This window comes from Oncorhynchus mykiss, chromosome 1, assembly GCF_057628025.1.
Source record: "Oncorhynchus mykiss isolate SJ-2025 chromosome 1, ASM5762802v1, whole genome shotgun sequence".
Taxonomy (NCBI): Eukaryota; Metazoa; Chordata; class Actinopteri; order Salmoniformes; family Salmonidae; genus Oncorhynchus; species Oncorhynchus mykiss.
Window position 1 is genome coordinate 11,622,337 of NC_143022.1, and position 16,616 is coordinate 11,638,952.

Here is a 16,616-nt window from a genome sequence, read left to right on the forward strand (position 1 = left end):
CTCACACCCACCCATTCCACCTACCTGTATCCGTCGATGAAGCTGGCGTTAATGTAGTCTGAGCCCTCGAGGCCCCTGATTGGCTGCAGGCAGACGCGGGTGGTCTCATAGGGCATGATGTTCACCAGACGGTTCTTGAACTTGTTGCAGGGCAGGTTGGCACTGATAAACCTGGACGTATGGGCCTTGGAGTTGGCTAGGCGCTGTAGAGAGAGGGGTGAGTGGATGGAGGGAGGGAGGGAGAGAGGGGAAGGGGGTGGAGAGAGAGAGAGAGGGAGGGGTGTAAAGGAAGGATTGAGAGTGGGATATGGAGAGGTAAGGAGAAGGGGTGGGAGACAGCGGGATGGATGGAGGAGGAATGGAGTGACATTGAGAAGGATAGAAAGTGAGAGAAGGCGAGATGATAGAAGTATAGAGAGATGATAGAAGTAGAGAGAGATGATAGAAGTAGAGAGAGATGATAGAAGTAGAGAGAGATGATAGAAGTAGAGAGAGATGATAGAAGTAGAGAGAGATGATAGAAGTAGAGAGAGATGATAGAAGTAGAGAGAGATGATAGAAGTAGAGAGAGATGATAGTAGTAGAGAGAGATGATAGAAGTAGAGAGAGATGATAGAAGTAGAGAGAGATGATAGAAGTAGAGAGAGATGATAGAAGTAGAGAGAGATGATAGAAGTAGAGAGAGATGATAGAAGTAGAGAGAGATGATAGAAGTAGAGAGAGATGATAGAAGTAGAGAGAGATGATAGTAGTAGAGAGAGATGATAGAAGTAGAGAGAGATGATAGAAGTAGAGAGAGATGATAGAAGTAGAGAGAGATGATAGAAGTAGAGAGAGATGATAGAAGTAGAGAGAGATGATAGAAGTAGACAGAGATGATAGAAGTAGAGAGAGATGATATAAGTAGAGAGAGATGATAGAAGTAGAGTAGTAAAGATCTGAGCTGATCACTAAAGCACCTTCAAAATGCAGACATATCTAATTGATGAATGTATTCCTAATATATGACTGGATGGAGAAATCAAAGAGCACAGCCTATATTCTAATCCCCATTTTCTTTTCATTGCCCTGCACTTTGCAGTGTGTCTTGTGTGAGCTGCTCTGAGGTAAGGTACTATGATTTCAGGCACTACATTAACAAGCTACCATCAAACTGAAACTCTAAAGAAGGCTTTCCATAAGGCAGTAAACCAGAAAGCTCTCTCGCTGCAAAAAGTAAAAGTGGGTCACTGGAGTCTTTGATAATGACACGCGCACACGCACCGGCACTCTCTCCTCCCTCCTCTCTTTCCCCTCTCCTGTCTCCCTCTCTCCCGTCTCCTTCCTCTCCTCTCTTCTCTCTCTCCTGTCTCCCTCTCTCCTGTCTCCCTCTCTCCTGTCTCCCGCTCTCCTGTCTCCCTCTCTCCTCTCCTCTCTTCTCTCACTCTCCTATCTCCCTCCTCTCCCCTCTCTCCTGTCTCCCTCCTCTCCTCTCTTCCATCTTTCCTGTCTCCCTCCTCTCCTCTCTTCCATCTCCCTCCTCTCCTCTCTTCCCTCCTCTCCTGTCTCCCTCCTCTCCTATCTTCTCTCTCTCCTGTCTCCCTCCTCTCCTATCTTCTCTCTCTCCTGTCTCCCTCTCTCCTGTCTCCCTCTCTCCTGTCTCCCTCTCTCCTGTCCCCCTCTCTCCTGTCTCCCTCCTCTCCTCTCCTCTCCTCTCTTCCCTCTCTCCTGTCCTCCCTTTGATCCCTGTTTCATAGAGGCACTCGGAAGGGCATGAGACGGGCTGGCAAGTCTAAAGACGCCCAGAGCTGCTGCTACACCAAACATGGTTTGGAAACAACCCAATCTGGCAACAGATCCTCCTTTTCCCCTTCCCCCCTAAGGGCAGACATGCACCTAGGAAAGCTCTAGTCATAGAAACAGCCTTAGCTGCCATGTTTTCTCCACTGCCGTGCCCTTTTCCACAAGGAGTTCAGAATGATACTGTACTTGTGATGACGCCTACAACTGGCCGAGTGGACATGATGCTGAACATGATTTTCACTTTTGGGACTATTCAATTGGTTCCATTGGGCCAGGCAAGCTTAGTCGAGCATAGCTAGCGAATTTGAAAGAAAAAATAACAAATACTATTTGAACCCAGGTCTGGTGTGGGCAGTAGTTAGTAAACAATGACAAAGATCACTATGGTTTACTGATCTCCAGCCTATAGGAAGGTTCAACTTCCAACAGGACAACGACCCTAAGCACACAGCCAAGACAACGCAAGTGTGGCTTCGGGACAAGTCTCTGAATGTCCTTGAGTGGACCGGCCAGAGCACGGACTTGAACCCGATCAAACAGATCTGGAGAGACTAGGGCAGTGGTGGTCACAAAATTTCATCAGCCGGTGATTGTCAAGCAAATAACTTACGGTAATTAACATAAACACATTTAGCATATCCTGGCTTCCACTCATAGTCTACAAGCCACTGATGCAGACCTTTGGAACATCTACATTTTAAAAACTGTAATAAATCCATGTAATATAGTCTACACCATCACAGTAAATCCATGTAATATAGCCTACACCATCACAATGAATCCATGTAATATAGCCTACACCATCACATTTATATATTTTAAACAGAAGAACAACATTTTTATTTTATTTTTATTTATTTTATTTAACCTTTATTTAACCTTTATTTAACCAGATAGGCCAATTGAGAACAAGTTCTCATTTACAACTGCAACCTGGCAATAACATAGTTGTCCTTATGTTAAGTCCTGATCTGGCTATGCCAAATGGCTTTGGGCTACACTAGTTCATTTAGCAGACAAGATTTGCTTAGTATTCCGTGGCATTATTTTATATAATGAAGAATACAAGTGAACAAAGCTGAATTAAATAGAAAGGATATTTTCTCCAAACGATTTGAGGGAGTGTCCAAATGCAGCTATTCTGTGATGAATGGTTATTAACAAAGAACCAAGTCCTCCTATCTGCTTAAATTAAAGTTATTTATGTAACTTTAGTTGTGATACAAACGTTGGGCTATATGTTTTGATTTTTAAAACATTCATACGTTCTAAGGCTGCATGATGCGACTCTAATGATGACTTGAAAAAAGTTGCATAAAAGGCACGAACTCTGCACACACTTCATCAGTCTCTCATTCACAATTTGAATTTGAAAGCACTTGATAATGCCTAGATTTTCCCAGCTGCATCCCCTTTGTGTGGATGTAATGCCCCCCCCCCCCCCAAGAAATCCATGCTTTTTGCAGTCGATGGCCTTTGTGCCCTTGGGCTGAATATAATAATTATAATTCCCTTCTTCCGGCTGCGTACCGAAGCACCTCTCACTCACTTGGCTCTCTGTCACGTGATCAGGTCTTTCTCACAGGCTACAAGTGAAGACAGACACATCGGGCACACAACTGCGCGGGTCCTAATCCAATTCCAAAGTGCATATTGAAGATATTGGAAAAACTGTCATTTACTTTTTGTCAGCCAACAAGATGAACAGCAAAAGCACTAGCCTATGTCAATCTACTATCCCCTATAGTACAAAAGTTGACCTATTCTATTCTGTGCTAGAAAGTAATATTCCAAACATAGTCAGGGCCAGTTGTGAGATGCGATAGATCCCAAATTAATACAACCACCAGTATCAAAAAAACTGTTTTAACTTCTTGGATATAGAAATAAAAGCGCTATTTTATTTTGTCACGAAAAGGTGCTCGACTATGCATGTAATTGACAGCTTTGGAAAGAAAACACTCTGACGTTTCCAAAACTGCAAAGATATTGTCTGTGAGTGCCACAGAACTGATGTTACAGGCGAAACCCAGATAAAAATCCAATCAGGAAGTGCCGCATTTTTTAAAACCACCTCATGCCAATGACTCCTTATATGTCTGTGAATGGGCCACGAATGAGCTTAGGCTTTCTGTCGCTTCCCCAAGGTGTCGACAGCATTGTGACGTATTTGTAGGCATATCATTGGAAGAGACTACATCTACCAGCGTAATCTCCAGCTGCAGTATTTTTCCGTTCGCTTCTGATGAGAAACCAACTGTCACGACTGATATATTATCGAATAGATATGTGAAAAACACCTTGAGGATTGATTCTAAACAACGTTTGCCATGTTTCTGTCAATATTATGGAGCTAATTTGGAAAAGAGTTTGGCGTTGTAGAGACTGCATTTTCCGGTCTTTTTCTTAGCCAAACGTGATGAACAAAACGGAGCTATTTCGCCAACACAAATAATAATTTTGGAAAAAATGAACATTTGCTATCTAACTGAGAGTCTCCTCATTGAAAACATCCGAAGTTCTTCAAAGGTAAATTATTTTATTTGAATGCTTTTCTTGTTTTTTGTGAAAATGTTGCCTGCTGAATGCTAGGCTTAATGCTATGCTAGGCTATCAATACTCTTACACAAATACTTGTGTAGCTTTGGTTGAAAAGCATATTTTGAAAATCTGAGATGACAGTGTTGTTAACAAAAGGCTAAGCTTGTGTTTCAATATATTTATTTCATTTCATTTGCGATTTTCATGAATAGGAAACGTGGCGTTATGGTAATGCGCTTGAGGCTATGATTACAATGAGCCTGATGCAACAGATCAGAACATTTGGCTTAAAATGTTGATAAACTATTAGGCTATTTCTTCACGTTATATGTACAGCAATGCGCACATGGCAATAGGCTATAAGCACAAATGTTAAAAAAACAACACCATTCTCAAATTGAACTGCAAATGCGATTATGCATTACAAAAATACATCCACAGTATGCACTTAAATAGCAAATGGAGGATGCTTTTCCCTGCTTCATTTTCATGCAAGCCAGGTAGACTATACTCCTGTTATAAAGAGAAGCAATGTGCTTAATATTGGAAAAGTTGAGAAATAAATATAGTAGGCCTAGCTTATAGGAAGCTGATCGGATCCTCCTCTTTTTAGTAGAGGCCACCACTCTGTTTTCTCACACAATTGCATAGCCTAAAGAAATGTTGCGCAACATGAGCTCATGGGCTCTTGTGAAGTGTTTGATTTTCAAATACATTTGCATTGATGTCAGAGTGATTAGAGGAACAATAGAGGACTGGGTACCAGGCAGTTATCAAGTTTGTTAGGCTACTAATGACCATCAGCAGCATCAGAGCTTGGCGAAGCCTAATTACCATGACTAAACAGTCACGTGGAATTTGACTGCCGTCATGACTCGTGACCGCCGGTGTGGAGGTAATAAGGTCACCGTAACAGCCCTGGTCGGGTATATTACAAATGATTTTGGGGCGAGATAGGGGGAGTGTACATGTGTAATTCAAGGTAAAGTGTGTTGTTGTACGAGGGGGGACATTCAAGTTTAGATTGGATCGTTGGTGTTTAGCCAGACTCCATGCCCTTCTAGGTGTTGGTAATGGGTTCTCATCTAAGCGGTATTTGTCAGAAAAATCCTTCGTTTAGAGTCTATGCACTGATCACAAAGTTGTTCTATCTGGAGCCTATTGTTTGAAATCCTTCAGAAATGCATTCGCAGCATTAGACAAAGAGCACTGCTTAACTATTCCATTTCTATCTCTTCAATAGACAACGGTATTGAGTGGTATGAGCAAACAGGTGAATGGTTGAAATGAAAGCTCACTTGAACGCGATATAATAAGCTGTCTATTCAAATGTTTTATTCCATTCATTGTGATGTGGTTAGGATTTGCCCATTTTAATGAACAGGTACAAAATAAATATGTCAATATATATTTTCAAGACCATTTCAATTTAATTGGTAGTGATACCTCTGGCTCAAAGATATCATGAATGTGACAGAGCATTGAGAGAAACTGGATATAAAACCTCCATTCCGTGTCTCAACATGATTCATGGTTTCGTATTGTAAGGTATAAACCTTATATTTCAAGCTTTCTTCTATCATGAACATAAACCTCAATTTTGTGCCTTTTCCCACCCTACCTTTTCTCTGGTTCACTGCGGCCTACGTACCTACAGTGTATGTCTATGGCCTACCTTAAACTCCGGCTCAGCTCCACTCCATTTTGTGTCTTCACCACCCTCCCCGTATTCAGTTTCCCTATACCCCACCTGCATCCCCATTACCTACCTTAAACTCCAGCTCCATGCCAGTGACGTGCTCGCCCGTCTCCACCTGGGCCAGCTTCTGGATGTAGGAGAACAGGCTCCTGGCCGCCACCTCCGTGTTGCCGCACGCCACCGCCTCCAGCAACGCGTCGTGGTTGAAGCTGTACTGGTCCTCCGTCTGCACCATGTAGTTCCGCTGCGATCGCATCAGGGTCACGTGGCCGTAGATGTCCACTGTTTTCTCATGCTTGATACGCTCCAGCATGGCATCGATCACAATGAAGCAGCCCGTCCTACCCACGCCCGCACTGGGGGAGGAGAAAGATAGAGAGACACGGGTGGGGGGGAGATAGAGAGACAGGGGGGGGGGGGAGAAGGGGAGATTATTTTTTATTTTACCTTTATATAACCAGGTTGGCCAGTTGAGAACAAGTTCTCACTCACAACTACGACCTGGCCAAGATAAAGCAAAGCAGCGCGACACAAACAACAACACAGAATTACACATAGAATAAACAAACGTACAGTCAATAACACAATAGAAAACAGTGTGTGCTAATGGTGTGAGGAGGTAAGGCAATAAATAGGCCATAGTAGCGAAGTAATTACAATTTAGCAAATTAACACTGGAGTGATAGATGTGCAGATGATGATGTGCAAGTATAAATACTGGTGTGCAAAAGAGCAAAAAATGTATAAAAACAATATGGGGATGAGGTAGGTAGATTGGGTGGGCTATTTACAGATGGGATGTGCACAGCTGCAGCGATCGGTAATCTAGGGATTGAGGATTAGGAATTGCTCTTAAAAAAATCATAAAAAAGACTGATTTAAATGTGATCTGTGATGAAATTGTGATTCCCCTTTATTGTGTTTGCCTGATCCAGTCAAACTAACGTTCAATCCATTAGAAGGTGCTCTTACCATGAGCAAATAAAGTTGGAATATGCATTTGAGAGAGAAGGAAGGAGGGAGGCAAGGGGTCAGGGAGGAGAAGGGGTAGAAGAGAGGGAAGATAAAAGAACAAAGACAGGGTTGAAGAGAGGAAGAGATGATTATAAGGGGCAATATGAGAGAGAGAGAGAGAGATGGAGAAAGAGAGATGAGAGAGAGAGACAATATGAGAGAGAGAGAGACAGAGAGAGAGATAGAGAGAGAGAGAGGGGGAGAGAGAGAGAGAGAGGGAGAGAGAGAGAGAGAGACAATATGAGAGAGAGAGAGAGAGAGAGAGACAATATGAGAGAGAGAGAGAGAGAGAGAGACAATATGAGAGAGAGAGAGAGAGAGAGAGAGAGAGAGAGACAATATGAGAGAGAGAGAGAGAGAGATGTCGTGGAAATTTCCTCTATTTACCAAATCATGGGAGCAAACCACACACACAAGTCAGAGTTAGTTATACAAGTCCATCTTTAATTATATGAGCTCTATCACAACCCTGTGACTCTCAGATACATTCAGTGTCTCTCAGTGAATTCTCTGAGAGCCCTTTCCACATTGTAAATGAGGTCCTTTATAGTAAAGACACACACACAGGATAAGACAGCATAGACATAATTCATCGTTCAGCTTTGTCTCCTTTCCCAAACCCCAGAACCATAAACCAATCCTCCAAATCAACAGGCATATATCAAATTGTCATTTAGATACAACCCACTCTAAATACAAACTCCTGGACAAACTCACGGAGAGGAGGGTGAGGCTATAGGTTAAGATAGAAACAACATAAGAGGGAGCATAGAATGATTCCAGACACTGCAACCTTCCTTTCCCCACTATGGGAAAGGTAGAGAGTGAAAGATATGTTTACACATGATGACACTTTGACCTCTCCCCTCTCAGCGGCCCAGGCAACTTAGTTTTGACATAGAACAGATAACTGCAACCTCACCACAGAATTACACAAAAATACCATTCTGATGAGAATTAACTTACACATATTTGATGAATATAAAACATCTTACATATGTTACCAACAAATTCTGAATCTTCCCTAACAGAGACAATATGAGAGAGAGAGAGAGGAGAGAGAGGAGAGAGAGAGAGAGAGAGAGAGAGAGAGAGAGAGAGAGAGAGAGAGAGAGAGAGAGAGAGAGAGAGAGAAAGTAAGGGTTAGGGAAACCGAGACACAGAGAGTGACAGGAAGGGTGTGTGTGTGTATTAGTGACTCCTGCAGTCTCGCTTTAAAACACTGGATAGCTGTGACTTTTACTTTACTCACCACTACTACTGTTCTACCAGCACTGTCTGGCTGGATATATTCATTGAACCGTGTACACACACAGAAATACCTTATTTACGCAAGTATTCACACCTTTTGCTATGAGACTTGAAATTGAGCTCAGGTGCATCCTGTTTCCATTAATCATCCTTGAGATGTTTCTACAACTTGATTGGAGTCCACCTGTGGTAAATTCAATTGATTGGACATGATTTGGAAAGGCACACGCCTGTCTATATAAGGTCCCACAGTTGACAGTGCATGTTGGAACAAAAACCAAGCCACGAGGTCGAAGGAATTGTCCGTAGAGCTCCGAGACAGGATTGTGTCGAGGCACAGATCTCTGGAACTGTACCAAAACATTTCTGCAGGATTGTAGGTCCCCAAGAACACAGTGACCTCCATCATTCTTAAATGGAAGAAGTTTATAACCACCAAGACTTCCTAGAGCTGGGCGCCTGGCCAAACTGAGCAATCGAAGGAGAGAAGGGCCTTGGTCAGGGAGGTGACCAAGAACCCGATGGTCACTCTGACTGAGCTCCAGAGTACCTCTGTGGAGATGGGAGAATCTTCCAGAAGGACAACCATATCTTCCCCACTCCACCAATCAGACCTTTTTGGTAGAGAGGCCAGACGAAAGCCAGTCCTCAGTAAAAGGCACATGACAGCCCGCTTGTAGTTTAACAAAAGGCAACTGAAGGACGCTCAGACCTTGAGAAACAAGATTCTCTGGTCTGATGAAACCACGATTGAACTCTTTGGCCTGAATGCCAAGCGTCACGTCTGGAGAAAACCTGGCACCATCCCTACGGTGAAGCCTGGTGGTGGTAGCATCATGCTGTGGGGATGTTTTTCAGTGGCAGGGACTGGGAGACTAGTCAGGATCGAGGGAAAGATGAACGGAGCTAAGTACAGAGAGATCCTTGATGAATACCTGCTCCAGAACGCTCAGAACCACACACTGCGGCGAAGGTTCACCTTCCAACAGGACAACGACCCTAAGTAGACCGCCAAGACAACGCAGGAGTGGCTTTGGGACAAGTCTTTGAATGTTCTTGAGTGGCCAAGCCAGAGCACAAACTTCAACCCAAACAAACATCTCTGGAGAGACCTGAAAATAGCTGTGCAGCGACGTTCCCCATCCAACTTGAAAGAGCTTTAGAGGATCTTCAGAGAAAAATGGGTGAAACTACCCAAATACAGGTGTGCCAAGATTGTAGCCTCATACCCAAGAAGAATTCTTCAACAAAGTACTGAGTAAAGGGTCTGAATACTTATGTAAATGTGATATTTCAGTTTTTATTTGTAATAAATGTACAAAAAATTATAAAAACCTGTTTTTGCTTTGTTATTATGGGGTATTGTGTGTAGATTGATGAGGGGGAAAACAATTTAATCATTTTTGTGATAAGGCTGTAACGTAACAAAATGTGGAAAAAGTCAAGGGGTCTGACTACTTCCAGAATGCCCTATATAGCAGGAGTACTCAACTCTTACCCTACGAGGTCAGGATCACGCTGGTTTTCTGTTCTACCTGATAATGAATTGCACCCACCTGGTGTGCCAGGTCTAAATGTGTCCCTAATTAGAGGAGAACAATGAAAACAAGCAGTGGAACTGGCTTCCAGGTCCAGATTTGAGTTTGAGAGATCTATAACAAGGATTTTGTGATCTAAGAGAATAAGTAAATGTTGTTTTTTATTACAAAAAAAAGTATTTTCAAGTGCTGGATCCATGGTTCATTGGAACAAAGAGAGGATAACTCAACACACCTGCTTCAACTAACCAGAGTCCTTAATTAAACACGAGTTGAAAAAGATTAAACCAAGGCAGAGTCCTTATTGAATACTAGTTGAATAGGATTAAACCAAAGCAGAGACCTTATTGAACACTAGTTGAATAGGATTAAACCAAAGCAAAGCCCTTATTGAACACTAGTTGAATAGGATTAAACCAAAGCAGAGTCCTTATTGAACACTAGTTGAATAGGATTAAACCAAAGCAGAGTCCGTATTGAACACTAGTTGAATAGGATTAAACCAAAGCAGAGTCCTTATTAAACACTAGTTGAATAGGATTAAACCAAAGCAGAGCCCTTATTGAACACTAGATGAATAGGATTAAACCAAAGCAAAGTCCTTATTAAACACTAGTTGAATAGGATTAAACCAAAGCAAAGTCCTTATTAAACACTAGTTGAATAGGATTAAACCAAAGCAGAGTCCTTATTGAACACTAGTTGAATAGGATTAAACCAAAGCAGAGTCCGTATTGAACACTAGTTGAATAGGATTAAACCAAAGCAAAGCCCTTATTGAACACTAGTTGAATAGGATTAAACCAAAGCAGAGCCCTTATTGAACACTAGTTGAATAGGATTAAACCAAAGCAGAGTCCTTATTGAACACTAGTTGAATAGGATTAAACCAAAGCAGAGTCCGTATTGAACACTAGTTGAATAGGATTAAACTAAAGCAGAGTCCTTATTGAACACTAGTTGAATAGGATTAAACCAAAGCAGAGTCCGTATTGAACACTAGTTGAATAGGATTAAACCAAAGCAAAGTCCTTATTAAACACTAGTTGAATAGGATTAAACCAAAGCAAAGTCCTTATTGAACACTAGTTGAATAGGATTATACCAAAGCAGAGTCCGTATTGAACACTAGTTGAATAGGATTAAACCAAAGCAAAGCCCTTATTGAACACTAGTTGAATAGGATTAAACCAAAGCAAAGCCCTTATTGAACACTAGTTGAATAGGATTAAACCAAAGCAGAGTCCGTATTGAACATTAGTTGAATAGGATTAAACCAAAGCAGAGTCCGTATTGAACACTAGTTGAATAGGATTAAACCAAAGCAGAGTCCTTATTAAACACTAGTTGAATAGGATTAAACCAAAGCAGAGCCCTTATTGAACACTAGATGAATAGGATTAAACCAAAGCAAAGTCCTTATTAAACACTAGTTGAATAGGATTAAACCAAAGCAAAGTCCTTATTAAACACTAGTTGAATAGGATTAAACCAAAGCAGAGTCCTTATTGAACACTAGTTGAATAGGATTAAACCAAAGAAAAGTCCTTATTAAACACTAGTTGAATAGGATTAAACCAAAGCAAAGTCCTTATTAAACACTAGTTGAATAGGATTAAACCAAAGCAGAGTCCGTATTGAACACTAGTTGAATAGGATTAAACCAAAGCAGAGTCCGTATTGAACACTAGTTGAATAGGATTAAACCAAAGCAAAGTCCTTATTAAACACTAGTTGAATAGGATTAAACCAAAGCAAAGTCCTTATTGAACACTAGTTGAATAGGATTATACCAAAGCAGAGTCCGTATTGAACACTAGTTGAATAGGATTAAACCAAAGCAAAGCCCTTATTGAACACTAGTTGAATAGGATTAAACCAAAGCAAAGCCCTTATTGAACACTAGTTGAATAGGATTAAACCAAAGCAGAGTCCGTATTGAACACTAGTTTAATAGGATTAAACTAAAGCAGAGTCCTTATTGAACACTAGTTGAAAAAGATTAAACCAAAGCCTGCACCAAACAGTGAGTGGTAGAAGTATGGTTTTCATATACATCTGTGAAATCTGCTGGGTGAGTCCACTAGTTGTAGCTGTGTTATGTGCAGTACTACCAACCTGCAGTGGGCGATGATGGGGCCTGCGTCTGGGGGGTTACAGGTCTTGACCCGGCGGAGGAAGGCCAGGAAGGGGGTGGGGTACTCGGGGACCCCGTGGTCGGGCCACGCAGTGAACTGGAACTGACGGACCTCCCTTTTCTCACTGGAGCCATTCTGGAGATGAGAGAGACAGGGATGGGGTTTAGAACCACATGGAGTGTGCGTGTGCGAGAGAGAGACAGGATGTGTGTGTGTGTGTGTGTGTTAGCTACTTTCTTAGACATTCTTATGGTATGCTGCATCTATTAACCCCAAAATCAGTTCCCCTGTCTGTGTGCCAACCACAATATACAGAGCGACAATAACAAAGCTGACACATGAGAATGCATTTTTCCAACAAAAAAAAAATAAAGATTAAAAAACATCTCACATGAGCTTTAATGCTGAATAAATACATCTGGTAATTAAAAGCACATTTTTCTATTTATTTCTTTTGAATCCCGGACCATTACACTGGTTTGTATTTTCTGCAATGGATGTTCTTCTTTCTTCGCGGGGAAGTAGAATAGATTTTTAAAGAAGGGTTCTGTGTCACTACAGGATATGCATACATATGGATATGGGGCGGCAGGGTGGCCTAGTGGTTAGAGCATTGGACTAGTAACTGAAAGGTTGCAAGTTTGAATCTCCGAGCTGACAAGGTACAACTCTGTCGTTCTGCCCCCGAACAAGGCAGTTAACCCACTGTTCCTAGGCCGTCATTGAAAATAACTCTTAACTGACTTGCCTAATTAAAAATACGTGTGTGTGTGTGACAGATTCCCTACATACAAACTACCGCCTAAGTTCGGACACATCTGACAAAATGTGTTTCCTTTGCTGGAAAACAGAACAATGGGAAGCCATACTAATGCAGAAATAAGGAGAGAGAGAGAGATGTGTGTTTGAACAGAGGGAGGTTAAGAAAGAGATGGAATAGCAGTGGGAAGAGAGGGAAGAAAAAGGGAAAGAGAGAAGAGAGGGAAGAAAAAGGGGTAGAGAGAAGAGAGGGAAGAAAAAGGGGAAGAGAGAAGAGAGGGAAGAAAAAGGGGAAGAGAGAAGAGAGGGAAGAAAAAGGGGTAGAGAAGAGAGGGAAGAAAAAGGGGTAGAGAGAAGAGAGGGAAGAAAAAGGGGTAGAGAGAGCAGGGTGGTGAAGTATAGAAAGTAATGTAGAGGGACGGGTTGACAGGATGCTGTACACCAACAGATGTACACAACAACAAGCCCAAAAAGCTGCAAACTGTGAATACTAACCAGCCCAAAAGGACCAGTGCTACTAACTAGCCTATCTGTTAAAGAGACATTTCCTTGGAAGCGTCTGATCCTTAGATCTCCTCTCCTCTCTCCGAAACACCCATGTCTCGTTTTCTAGCTATACACTTGTATGTTGGCTTGGCTGCCAAGTGTTTGGGGCAGCTGGGATATGAGCAGCCTGACAATTATGCATGTAGCATTTTCTTCCGCTCACTTAGCTAAGTGCTTGGCAGACGGACATTAAAAGATGATGGAGGGTGAACGAGAGAGGAAGAGGGGAGAGGTCTGGAAAGAAGGGGAGGATGTAAATAGTTTCAAGAGAGAAAGAGAGAGAGAGAGAAAGAGAGAGAGAGAGATGAGAGAGAATGATTATGAAAGAAAGAGATGAGAGAGCGATGAGAGAAAGAAAGAAAGATGAAGAGAAAGAGAGATGACAGAGGAGAGAGAAAGAAAGATGAAGAGAAAGATGCCTAAGTAAACTATTTCCCTCTCCTTCCCCACCATTCAGTTGTTTATTTGCGTGTTGGATGCAGGAAGTTGTGTTGGCTCAGAGAAACACACTGTTTGTGAGTTTGAGTAGGGGAGCCAATACAATACATGAATACAGACAGACAGACTGACAGACTCCTGAAGGGCTTACTATCCCCAGGGCCCACCAGGCAAGACCAGCATATATCAGCTCATATCGCATTCCTCTCACATTACTTCCACAGTGGCTTCTCCTCAGATGGCCTCACAAAAACATACAAACAAAGCCTCTGCTGAAACAATTGCATGGGTGAAGGAAACATAGGGAGTATTCCACCAAGCCTATGCAAGAAGGCAAGTTGAAGACATTGCCATATTGTTTTAAGCTATCTGATCACACAGGAGTGCCTAAGAAGTCAACCTGGACTCAGGGGTAGACGTAACATAGTAAATGTAAAAACCTAACACTCCAATTAGATTGATTGAAGTTACATTTCGTATGTCTTCATTTTTGGATGTCCATCATTCATTCAAATATGTGATGAAATACAATTTGTATGATATGTTATGAATTAGTAAAACGTATGATATGTTAGCAATGTTTTGGCTAATGTTAGCTAGATGGCTTTCGCTAACATTAGCTAGGTGGCTAATGTTAGCTAGATGGCTTTCGCTAACATTGGCTAGGTGGCTAATGTTAGCTAGGCTAGAGGTTAGAGTTAAGGTTAGAGTTAGGATTTAGGTTAAAGGGTTAAGGTTAAGGTTAGGTTAATGTTAGAAGCACGAGATTGAACTTCACTCAACTTTCTAGATTTTTCCCCATTAGTTCGGGGCAGCAGGTAGCCTAGTGGTTAGAGCGTTGGACTAGTAACCAAAAGGTTGCAAGATTGAATCCCCGAGCTGACAAAGTAAAAATCTGTCGTTCTTCCCCTGAACAAGGCAGTTAACCCACTGTCCTAGGCTGTCATTGAAAATAAGAATTTGTTCTTAACTGACTTGCCTTGTTAAGTAAAGGTAAAAAAACACTATCAGTGTTTTATTTTGAGACAGGTTTGAATAATCTAAGTCGCCAATAGGCAGAGGGTAGCATAATTTGTCTGATTCTCTGTAGTAATGGTATGAGATTAATAATGCATTTTATTTGGGAAAATGGTTTCTTCCATCAAACAACATGTTCAGTCACCTTGTCTGAAGGACAAGTGGATAAACAGGTTTTTGGCAACAAAAAAATTACCCATTTGAAACGGCCTATTTCTCAGCCCCAGAAACTAGAATATGCATGTAATTGTCAGATCAGGACAGAAAACACTCTAAAGTTTCCAAAACTGTAAAAATATTGTCTTTTCTGTGGCTTCCCTAAGGTGTCAACAGTCTTTAGACATAGTTTCAGACTTTTATTTTGAAAAATGAGCGTGAAGGATCACAATGCGTAAGTGGATAGGTGGGGGCTCTCAGAGTGAGTTTTTGCGCAACTGAGTAAAGCGGCCATTGTTCCTTCCGCTGTTATTGAAAAACCTACACACTCGGTTGATATATTATCAAATATATATTTTAAAAACAACATGAGGATTGATTATAAAAAACGTTTGACATGTTTCTGTGGACATTATGGATATTATTTGGTCTGCGTTGTCGTGACTGCTCTTTCCTGTGGATTTTCTGAACATAACACGACAAACAAACGTCGGTATTTTGGGTATAAAAATTATCTTCATGGAACAAAAGGAACATTTGTTGTGTAACTGCGAGTCTCGTGAGTGAAAACATCCGGAGGTCATGAAAGGTAAACGATTAATTTGATTGCTTTTCTGATTTTCGCGACCAAGCTTCCTCATGCTAAGTGTACATGATGTTATGCTATGCTATTGATAAACTTACACAAACGCTTGGATTGCTTTCGCTGTAAAGCATAATTTCAAAATCTGAGACGACAGGTGGATTAACAAAAGGCAAAGCTGTGTTTTGCAATATTGCACTTGTAATTTCATGAATATGAATATTTTTTAGTAATATTATTTGACTGTGGCGCTATGCTATTCAGCGGTTGCTGACGAAAATGATCCCGCTAACGGGATGGGTAGCGCCAAGAAGTTTTAATGTCAAGTCCTGCATGTTTTTTTTTCTCATGGAATTTAGGCCGACATTGAACACCACAAATTGGCTGCTACTGTAGGCTGAATGATAGAACAGCTATTTCCATGTTAAAATGTTATGTGATGCATTTTCTCCATTGTTTATGATGGCAGGCCACTCTGGTAGGCCTACATTATGATCAAATAGCCACAGTAGCCTACTTGACCGCTGTTAAAACTAACTTAAAGCAGGTACAGCCTCAGTGTTCACTGTAAACTCGTGCCGGAAGTTTCACAACGTTCAAGTTTACGCTCAGCAGACCTGAAATTTGCTCAGTGATGAAAAAAATGAGAGGGAACATTGATGCTAAGTAGTTGCAAAGTAACTACAAAGTAGTAAGTACTTACAAAGTTGCTAATTAGCAAAAATGCAGAAGTTGCCTGTGATGAGATTTGAACATGTAACCTTTAGCTATACATCCACATTATACGTCCACCAATGCACCCCAACCAACCACCCTACTTTCGTTTTTTAAGTAACCTTTGTCTTATATATATCCATAACAGCGTAATATATCATATAATTAGAGTGTTACTATGTTACGTCTAGTCTATGAGACCGGGCTGAGGAAGTAATAACTTGCCATGAGATAACAGTCTGGATTGGAGTAGTATGACGTTGTAGCTAGATTGTTAAGGGAGTATGTGATTTAGATACTAAAGTAGAGTTTAGAATAGCAGTAGGGAGTGTGATTAAATCAAATCAAATTTTAATTGTCACAAGCTTCATAAGCAACAGGTGTGGACTAACAATGAAATGCTAACTTTGGTGTGTTTTGCTCGTGTGTACACTACAGTG

At 41.4% G+C, this 16,616-nt stretch overlaps 1 protein-coding gene across 15 annotated transcripts in view; it reads right to left on the reverse strand.

Moving 5' to 3' along the window:
- LOC110522842 (receptor-type tyrosine-protein phosphatase S) overlaps positions 1 to 16,616 on the reverse strand; it is a 392,578-nt gene that overhangs the window by 12,947 nt on the left and 363,015 nt on the right. For all 15 annotated transcript variants that reach the window (XM_090242145.1, XM_090241934.1, XM_090241807.1 and 12 more), the window contains 3 exons: positions 11,944 to 12,098; positions 6,093 to 6,378; positions 25 to 203 (listed from right to left, as the gene is read on the reverse strand). In XM_090242145.1, coding sequence (XP_090098271.1) covers positions 25 to 203; positions 6,093 to 6,378; positions 11,944 to 12,098 — 620 coding nt within the window. The remainder of the gene's footprint in view (positions 1 to 24; positions 204 to 6,092; positions 6,379 to 11,943; positions 12,099 to 16,616) is intronic.